This window comes from Hordeum vulgare, chromosome 6H (assembly GCF_904849725.1).
Source record: "Hordeum vulgare subsp. vulgare chromosome 6H, MorexV3_pseudomolecules_assembly, whole genome shotgun sequence".
NCBI classification, from domain to species: domain Eukaryota; kingdom Viridiplantae; phylum Streptophyta; class Magnoliopsida; order Poales; family Poaceae; genus Hordeum; species Hordeum vulgare.
Genome location: NC_058523.1, coordinates 316,874,429 through 316,884,873, shown reverse-complemented (window position 1 = coordinate 316,884,873; position 10,445 = coordinate 316,874,429). Strand labels below are relative to the sequence as shown.

The 10,445-nt window shown below is 42.9% G+C and overlaps 1 protein-coding gene across 1 annotated transcript in view; it reads right to left on the bottom strand.

Moving 5' to 3' along the window:
- Positions 1-4,537: 4,537 nt before the first annotated feature.
- Positions 4,538-10,445, bottom strand: part of LOC123401293 (beta-1,3-galactosyltransferase 7-like) — a 38,500-nt gene continuing 32,592 nt past the window's right edge. Inside the window, exons 6-11 of the mRNA XM_045095067.1 lie at positions 5,989-6,061; positions 5,759-5,879; positions 5,576-5,663; positions 5,370-5,495; positions 5,175-5,284; positions 4,538-5,091 (exon numbers count right to left, since the gene is read on the bottom strand). Of these exons, the coding sequence (XP_044951002.1) occupies positions 4,943-5,091; positions 5,175-5,284; positions 5,370-5,495; positions 5,576-5,663; positions 5,759-5,879; positions 5,989-6,061 (667 nt within the window). The 3' untranslated portion in view covers positions 4,538-4,942. The remainder of the gene's footprint in view (positions 5,092-5,174; positions 5,285-5,369; positions 5,496-5,575; positions 5,664-5,758; positions 5,880-5,988; positions 6,062-10,445) is intronic.

The window sequence follows — 10,445 nt, the reverse complement described above, 5'->3', positions numbered from 1 at the left end:
TTATTTTCATATTGACTCGGGGGTCTTGCACCTCGTTGTGCCATGATATGCACTCTAATTGAGTGTCCAAGGGAGCCCGAGTCTTGCGCCTCCCCGAGTCTTGCACCTCGTTGTGCGAAGATAGGCACTCAACCCGATTGTGCAAGGTCTCCCTAGTATTGCGCTTCATTGTGCCAAGATAGGCACTCATAAGAGATAACGTCCAGATAGGCAGTCATAAGTGGTAAGGACCAGGAGCGTCTACTTCAGGGATTTTATAACACGGGAGGTTCTTGCCCCGTAACTATGAGATCACCTGATCATATCATCTTCCTTCTTTCACTTGGAGTGAAAGGGACATGGTTCGAGAAGAAAATGAAGATAGATACTACCTCCGTCCCAAATTATAAGACATTTAGTTGGGTTATTTTAACCTACTAAAACATCTTATAATTTGGGACAGGAAAATATCGAACTAGCAGCCTAAGACTTCCTATATAAGGACAGTACGAGCCTCACCAAAAGGCCAAGAGATATGCAAGAGCATTTATGTGTAATAGCTTAGCTCATAACATAGAAAAACACCATATGGTATATAGAAAGACGTAGAGCTATTACGAGAGTTAAAAAATAAAAAAAATACATGATAAAATATGAAAGGGATCTTTTGGAATAGTAGAGGTATAGCGAACTTGGCTAAAAGGAGATTACTTAGAGAAGCATCGATAGAACATAAGCTTTATTTTATGGCTTTACTCTTGATACAGGTAGAGATAATCTCACGTTGCAACTTCTCAATACCATTTCAAGAGAGGTTGAGCTTCATTGGCATTGCTTACCCCCAAGGGGTCAATCCGGTGGGATCCTACTTGGGGTTAAGTGTGAAACACTAGAAGTGTTGAATGTGGTTTATGGAGATTTTGCTGTCAAATTTCGTGTAAGGTCAAAAGTTGATGGCTTTAGATGGGCTTTGGTGGCTCTATATGGTGCAGACCAACTTGAGTTTAAACCTGATTTCCTCATAGATTTGGTGAGAATCTGTTCGGATGAAAGGTTACCTATTCTTGTTAGGGGAGACTTCAACATCATTAGAAGGTAAGAAGAGAAAAATAATGACAACTTCGATTTAAGATGGTCATTCATGTTTAACACGATCATTGAGAGTCTCGATTTGAGGGAGATTGCCCTCACTAGTACACAATTCAGTGGGATAATACATTAGCAGTCCCCACATATGAGAAGTTGGACCGGGTTCTCACCATTGTTGAGTGGGAACAAAAGTTTCCTTTGGTAACGGTCATAATAGAGGGCCATTTTTTATCATACACCACTATTGGCCAATTTCGGGGAAGCGACCCATGTGGGAAACACAAATATTTTCTCTTTCGAATTATGATGGTTCGAGAGGGAAGGCTTCATGGATCTCATTCCTACAGAATGGGCCAAGGGGTCTAGTGGTTCCTCTAGTGTTGATAGATGGTAAAACAAAATTAGACACTTGCACCAGTTCTTGAGAGGAAGGGCCAAGAATTAAAGTGGTTTATATAAAGTGGAAAAAGAGAGACTAATACAACTTATTAATGAGTTGGATCTGAAAGTTGAGTCTACACTTCATAACATGTTGGACCGGACTATTAAGAATGGGTCTGAGAAGAAGTTGAATGCTCTTCTTAGAGAGGAGGAGATGAAATGAGCGCTTGGAACAAAGGTGACTAAGGTCGTCCAAGGGGATGATAACACCCAGTTTTTTCACATGATAGCAAATGGGAAAGATAGAAAGAAGGAAATAATTCAACTTGAACAGGATGAGGGTACAATTGTAGGGCATGAGAACCTAAAATTGTATCTCCAATTATTATAAGAAGCTTTTTGGAGCCCTCAAAGAAAATTTTGTGTCACTAGATGAGAGCGCAATCGGGGACATACCTCATATCAACTCAGACGGGAATGAGGTGGTGTCTGCTCCTTTCACTGAGAAAGAGGTGTTTGACGCAATAGCACACATGAAACAGAATAAGGCCCCTCGACTGGATGGGTTCCAGGCATAATTCTACAAGAAATGTTGGCACATTATAAAGGGAGATCTTATGCCTATGTTTCATGACTTGTTTAATGGACACCTACAGATGTTTCACCTAAACTTTGGAAAAATAACGTTGTTGCCAAAGAAAGTGGAGGTTGTGCGCATTTAGCAGTTCAGGCCAATATGTCTACTTGATGTAAGCTTCAAAATTTTCACCAAGGTTACCGCGAATAGGTTGGTGCGGATCGCCCATTCGGTAGTTCAACCCACTCAGACAGCTTTCATGCCAGGGTGACACATCCTAGAGGGGGTTGTTGTCCTAGATGAAACTCTTCACGAAATCCATACGAAGAAACTAAATGGGATTATCTTCAAAGTGGATTTTGAGAAAGCATATGATAAGGTAAAATGGCCCTTCCTCCAACAAGACTTATGTATGAAGGGGTGCAACGAATCCTGGAGGACACGTGTGGACTCCTTCATTCAGAAAGATAGTGTTGGGGTAAAAGTTAAAGATGACACAGGTCTTTATTTCCAGACGCATAATGGGTTAAGTCAAGGAGATTCCATGTCTCATGTGTTGTTCAACATAGTAGCGGATATGTTGGCAGTCCTTACTGGTCGGGGTAGAAGGACTTGTCCCACACCTTGTCGAGGGGGGAGTGTCCATACTACAATACGCGGATGAGACAATCATTTTCATGGAACATGATCTGGCAAAAGCTAGGAATATGAAGCTCGTTCTTTGTTTACTTGAGCAATTGTCTGGACTAAAAATCAATTTTAACAAAAGGGAATTGTCCTGCTTTGGGTGAGCAAAGACGAACAAGATGCTTACAGACAACTGTTTGGGTGTGAAATGGGGTCGTTACCGTTCAACTACCTAGGGATTCCAATTCACCATCGGCGAATGACGAATAAGGAATGGAAATGTATTAAAGATAGATTTGAAAAAAGACTAAGTTGTTGGAAGGTCAAGCTCATGTCTTATGGAGGTTGGCTAGTATTGGTAAACTCAGTTTTGACGAGTCTATAGATGTTCATGGTATCCTTCTTTGAGTGCCGGTAGAGGTACGTAAAAGACTAGACTTATATGGATCCCGCTTTTTCTCGCAATGTGATGAGGCTAAGAAGAAGTCCAGATTGTCCAAGTGGAATAATATTTGCAGACCCAAAGACCAAGGTGGGTTAGGGATCGAGAATTTAGAAGTTATAGATGCTTGCTTAGCAAATGGATATACAGGTTATCTGTTGAGACTGAGGGTATGTGGTTACAAATATTGCGGAATAAGTACTTACATTCTAAGGCATTGGCCTAGGTTACCGCTAAGCCTATGGACTCACCTTTCCGGAAGGGGTTAATGAGGATGAAGGTAACCTTTTTTCAGCGGATGAAGTTTATAGTTGGTAATGGTACCACAACTAGATTCTCGGAGGATACATGGCTAGGAAAGACGCCCTTGGCTTTGCAATATCCCTCTCTATATAATATTATACAACGAAAGGAAGATTAAGTCGTTGCAATATTACATTCGGTACCTCTTAATATCCAATTCAGGATGTCCCTAGTGGGAAAATGGTGGAACTCCTGGTTACACTTGGTCCGCAGGTTGATGGATGTTCAACTTTCTGACCAGTCTCATACAATTCACTCAAAATTATCTATGAATGGTACCTTTTCGGTGAAATCTATGTATTCAAACTTAATTGATTCTAGGCCAATCTCGAGATCATTGCACATCTAGAAGATTAATGTTCCACTTAAAATAAAATAAAAATATGTGGTTTGTACACAAGGAAGTCGTATTAACCAAGGATAATTTGATGATAATTTGACAAAAAGAAGATGTTGTTATTGTGACCAAGATGAAACGATAAGACATCTCTTTCTCGATTATCCATTAGCAAAGTTATTATGAAGCTCTCTACATATAGTTTTTAACGTTAATTTCCCAACAAGCATTAACACGTTATTTGAGACGTGGCTCAATACAGTGACGCAACTATAGCGAAACATATTCAGATAGGAATATATGCACTATTTTGGGCTATATGAAACACTAAAAATGATTTGATATTTAATGAGAAACTTTTTACCAATTTTTTACAAGTTATCTGTAGAGTCATTGCTTAGATCTATCACCGGATGTGGCATCTTTTTATACCTTTTATTTGCACTCAGTTTGTGAGCTCGATTTGGATCTAAGACTTTGTTACCGTACCCTACTCGATTTGGATCTAAGACTGTTATCGTACTGAGCATTCCTCCTTTTCAAAAAAAGAAAATCCATCAGGGGCCTAAAACTGAAGAAAACCAACGTCACAATCGGCACCTACGAGAACCCTTCATACACAACCTCTATTTGTACATTTCCACGGCAACCTCCCGAGCATAAGATCGGCGAAACTTTATTCATCGACACACCTGTGTCGACACGATACTCCTGCTCAAAAATATGTTTGGGGGTTTCATATGAGCAAATTAGGACAAAACCCTAGCGCTGGTCTACAAGATCACAGGAGAATGATGTCAAGTTTCATGAACTTTTTTACGGTATGTTGCATTGAACTTTCAAGGCAAAAACAGAACATGACAACTGAATCCTATTTTCAGGTGTTCCGGCAAAGGATAAACAAAAGGAACCGGCATAAAAAGAACTGATCAAAATTTGCCGTTGATATTTTCCTCTAATTTGTGGTACACAACAGCTGAGGAGCTCACACGCTTTGGTCTCCCTTCTAACACTACTGAAGTCACCGGTGATGGCACAAAGCAATTCCCGTCTACTGCACTACAAGTGTTGCCTCAGGCCGAACTACCAGAAATCTAGTCCATCTGACCTGTCTTGTGCAATTTCAGTCATTTCAGTTGTAGCCACTGAGGCACGATCGTCAGAGTTTACTGAGGATGCTACATATTTACGCCAGGGAGGGCATTAGCTAGATTAGAGCACTCCAAACAGAAGAATCGCCTTCGCCGCATCGAGCATGTACATCCTTGAGCCTCTCGACGGACTTGCATATGCCGCTGCAGCTCCAATCAAAGGATGCCACACACATATTGCCGGCTTGCCCTTTCCACTCACAATCTGCAGAGACGTCAACGCACAACTAGAAGAGGTTAGAGAAATAGGAGTATAGGATAAGTGCTGTTTGAGGTGAGGAGGCAGACCTGGTGGAGTTCCACAGCACATGTTCCTTTCATCAATATGATTAACCTCTAACCCAATAAACCACGACCCAAGTGATACATCTTCGTTCGCATACTTGTGTAAGATAGGTCTGACAAAATCAAAAGGCATCATTAGATTGGTTTTATTTTTTATCTGGAGGACCATTTTATGACATGACCATCAATGGAACATACTGATTTATTGAGATATAGGTCGCAAGATCTTTTGAGATGGCATATATCTGTCCGGTAGCATGGCGAAAATACTTGTTTCCATCCTCCCCAAATTTCCAGGCCTCAGGTTCATGGTACTTCATATTCCTATATGACAAGAGCAGGTTCAAGCATAGTTTGTACCCCAAAGCTAGAATTTAATTGCAAGACAGTCGAGTTAACATTACTTGTCAGCAAGAACTGGGCCCGACTTCATGCAGCCAATGTAAGTTCTTGGTTTCGATTTATGCCTCGCAAGGGTAGTGGCAAGCATTCCTGATTTTTTCATGTGCAGCATATCGGTAAGGTGATAAACAGAACCTAGTTTTTTTTCTGAAAGAAGGTAATAACATAGAAGAAATAAAATGCACCTAAGTTCACATGCACATCATCATCGACTTTGACGTAGAAGTCAGCATCCCAAATGCTAACGGCCGTGGAGAAGAAGATTTTTGTCTTTGCGGAGAGTTCATGATACCCTTCGACATGGTCCTGAATGATAAATAAACAACAACAGGTAACATGGTCAGTGCCACTTCAAAATTCTAGTAGAACTATGGTTTGATCAGTGTCATAACATCACTGAAGGATACAGCCTTACCAGTCTAAGGAAGTCGTGATGTTGTGCATCTTCTGCATCTATTGCTTTGTCCAATATACTATTGGATGTTGCACTGCACAACCACCAAAACAATTCACATTTTGTAAGGTACTAGTACCAAATTTTTAAGAGGACGGGAATAGCAACATAGAACAACCCTAAAATTAACACCCCTGTTCTATAAAATAAGGAAGATGGATTAAATCAGGGTTGTGTCACTGAATCATCCATTGCAACTCAGGGAGTTGAGGTGTTCTGATGGCAAATTGCCAAAACTACTCCCTCCATCCACAAATATAAGATGTTTTGGATATTTCAATATGGACTACATACAGACATAAATGAGTGAACAAACACACTATAACGTGTCTATACATCCGATTCACAAAAAAGTTAGAACATCTTATATTTGTAAACAGAAGGAGTAGCAACTTAGCAAGAGACTTCTGCATATCTTACCCCAAATTTGGTGAAAATTATTATACTCCCTCCAATCCATATTACTTGTCGCTCAAACGGATGTATTTACATCCGCTTAAGCGACAAGTAAAATTGAAATACATCCGTTTGAGCGACAAGTAATATGGATCAGAGGGAGTAGCTTATTCATGGATGCCTGCAACTCCGCCTATATTGTCTCACCATAGCCGGTCCCAAGCCCGGGTAAAGGAGGAGAGTTGCGATTGGCTTGGTGAGCGAACGCCAAAACTCAGCCACTCTTATGGAGATGAAACCCAGAAGAACATGGTTGGGGCATAACCCTCTTAGCGACGTGCCATATCGGAACCAGGGTGTGGTGTTCAACGGGCAAGGGCCGGGCCATCACCCCTTGGTGGCACGTCGTATCTTGATCTGGATACGGTGATAAGTGAGCAAGGATCGGGTCGTCGCATGCTTAGTGGCACGCTACATCGACGCCCGCGTGTAGTGAAAAATGAGCAAGGGTCTTCACATTCGACTCACCGAGTGCAAAGGGTAAGGAAGCTAGCCGAGCCTAGTAGGATCTGCATAGGTAGCTAGAACATTGGGACCCTGGTGGGTAAGTTACAGGAGTTGGTGGACGTAACGGTGAGGAGAGGTGTTCATATCCTATTCGTCCAAGAAACCAAATGGAAGGGACAAAAGATGAAGAAGGTAGAGGATATTGGCTTCAAGCTTACACGGGTACAACTACAAACAAAAATGGAGTAGGCATCTTGATCAACAAGAGCCTCAAGTATGGAGTGGTAGACGTCAAGAGGCAAGGGGACCGGATTATCCTGTTCAAGCTGGTCGTTCAAGCTGGTCATTGGGTACTTAGTTCTAAATGTTATCAGGGCTTATGCCCCGCAAGTAGGCCACAATGAGAGCACCAAGAGGGTGTTCTGGGAAGGTCTGGACGACGGTTAGGAATGTACCTACTGGCAAGAAGCTCTTCACAGGAGGAGACCTCAATGGCCATGTGGGTACATCTCACACAAGTTTTGAAGGGATGCATAGGGGCTTTGGATATGGCAGCTGGAATATAAAAGGAGAGGACGTCTTAAGCTTCGCTTTACCCTACAACATGATCGTAGCTAACACCCTTTTTCGAAAAAGAGAATTCCATCTAATGACTTTTAGTAGTGGACAACACTCTAGCTAGCTTGATTTCGTCCTCTCCACAAGAGAAGACAGGCATGCTTGCCTAGATTGTAAGGTGATGCCTAGAGGGTGTTGTCCCCCAACATAAGCTTGGGGTGGCTGATGTTTGCTTTCATATTCGTGTCCAACGGGATAAGCGTGTCAAAGTCGCTAGAACGGAAGTGGTGGAAGCTCAAGGGGAAGGCAGCACATGCTTTCAAGGAAAGGGTTGAAGATGGCGACTTGCATTCGGAAGGTAGCTTCAGAGGAGTTTGGGGTGATCAGGGGTAAGAAGTGAAGCTAAAGATACATGGTGGTGGAATGATGATGCCCAGAAGGCTATTAGGAGTAGAAAGACTGTTTCAGACGCCTACACCTGGATACCATTGCGGACAACATAGAGAAGTACAAGGTGGCGAAGAAGAATGCAAAGCGAGTTGCGAGTGAAGCAAAGCTTCGGGCGTATGAGGACCTCTAGCCAAAGTTGTCAGAGTCATGACTCAAGTCTTAGAATCTTAAGACTTTACAATCCAAACTAGCCCCTCCGATTCTACGATTTTGTTCATAGAATCTCAGTTTGTATGATCCTAGTAGTTATGATTCTACGATTCACGATCCTACCAACGGAGCTCCGATCCGATTCAGAATCGCGATTCTGACAACCTTGCCTCTAGCAGCGTTCAAACACGAAGGAAGGCGAAGGGGAAACCATAAGATGGCCAAGATCTAAGAGAGGAAGACGAGGGATGACAACCAAGTCAAATGCATCAAGGACGGAGCAGATCAACTTCTGGTGAAGGATAAGGAGATCAAGCATAGATGGCGAGAGTACTTCGACAAATTGTTCAATTGAGAAATAGAGCCCTATTGTTGAGTTGGATGACTCCTTTGATGAACGAACAGACGTTTTATGCCACAAATCCAGAAGCCCGAGGTCAAGGACGCTTTAAAAAGGAGGCTAGGCGAGGGGCCCTGATTGTATCCCCATTAAGGCGAGGAGAGGCCTTGGGACACATAGCGATAGTATGGTTAACTAAGCTTTTCAACCTTATTTTTCGGTCAAACAAGATGCCCGAAGAATGGAGGCAGAGTACATTAGTACCAATCTTCAAGAACAAGGGGGGTGTTTAAAGTTGTACCAATTACCATGGAATTAAGCTGATGAGCCATACAGAGAAGCTATGGGAGAGTCACTGAGCACTGCCTAAGAAGAATGACAAGAGTCACCCGAAATCAATTGGTTTCATGCCTAGAAGGTTGAACATGGAAGCCATTTTCTTGGTACGACAATTTATGAAGAGAATCACATCTAGTGACTTACAGTAGTGGGCAACACTCTAGCCAGATTGATTTCATCCTCTCGAGAAGAGAAGACAGGCATGCATACCTAGACTGTAAGGTGATACCTGGAGAGTGTTGTCCCTCGGCATAAGCTTGTGGTTGCTGACTTCCGCTTTCGAATTCGTGTCCAGCGTGACAAGCGTGCCAAAGTCGCTAGAACGAAGTGGTGGAAGCTCAAGGGGGATGTAGCTCGGGCATTTAAGGAGAGGGTCATTAAGGAGGGCCCTTGGGAGGAAGGAGGTGATGCAGACAACATGTGGATGAAGATGGCGACTTGCATTCGTAAGGTGGCCTCAGAGGAGTTTGGAGTGTCCAGAGGAAGTAGAAGAGAAGCTAAAGATGCCTGGTGGTGGAACGATGATGTCCAGAAGGCAATTAAGGAGAAGAAAGATTGTTTCAGACGCCTATATCTGGATAGGAGTGTAGACAACATAGAGAAGTACAAGATGGCAAAGAAGGCCGCAAAGCGAGCTGTGAGTGAAGCAAGGGGTTGGACGTATGAGGACCTCTACCAACGGTTAGACACGAAGGAAGGCAAAAGGGACATTTATAAGATGGCCAAGATCCGAGAGAGGAAGACGAGGGATCAAGGACGAAGCAGAGCAACTCCTGGTAAAGAATGAGGAGATTAAGCATAGATGGCGGGAGTACTTTGACAAGCTGTTCAATGGGGAGAGTGAGAGCTAGCAGGCGTTTTGTGCAGCGAATCTAGGAGTCGGAGGTCAAGGAGGCTTTAAAGAGGATGAAAGGAGGCAAGGCGATGGGTCCTGATTGTATCCCCATTGAGGTGTGGAGAGGCCTCGGGGACAGCGTTAGTATGGCTAACCAAACTTTTCAACCTTATTTTTCGGGCAAACAAGATGCCAGAAGAATGGAGACGGAGTATATTAGTACCAATCTTCAAGAACAAGGGGGATGTTCAGAGTTGTACTAATTACCGTGGAATTAAATTGATGAGCCATACAATGTATCTATGGGAGAGAGTCATTGAGCATCGCTTAAGAAGAATGACAAGCTTGGTTTCATGCCTGGGAGGTCGACCATGGAAGCCATTTTCTTGGTACGACAACTTATGGAGAGATATAGGGAGCAAAAGGACTTGCATATAGTGTTCATTGACTTGGAGAAGGTCTATGATAAGATATTGCGGAATGTTATGTGGTGGCCCTTGGAGAAACACAAAGTCCCAGCAAAGTACAATACCCTCATCAAGGACATGTACGATAATGTTGTGACAAGTGTTCGAACAAGTGATGGCGACATTGATGACTTCCCGATTAAGATAGGACTGCATCAGGGGTCAGCTTTGAGCCCTTATCTTTTTGCATTGGTGATGGATGAGGTCACAAGGGATATACAAGGAGATATCCCATGGTGTACGCTCTTTGCGGACGATGTGGTGCTAGTCGATGATAGTCGGACGGGGGTCAATAGGAAGTTGGAGTTATGGAGGCAAACCTTGGAATCTGAAGGTTTTAGACTTAGTAGGACTAAGACCGAGTACATGAGGTGCG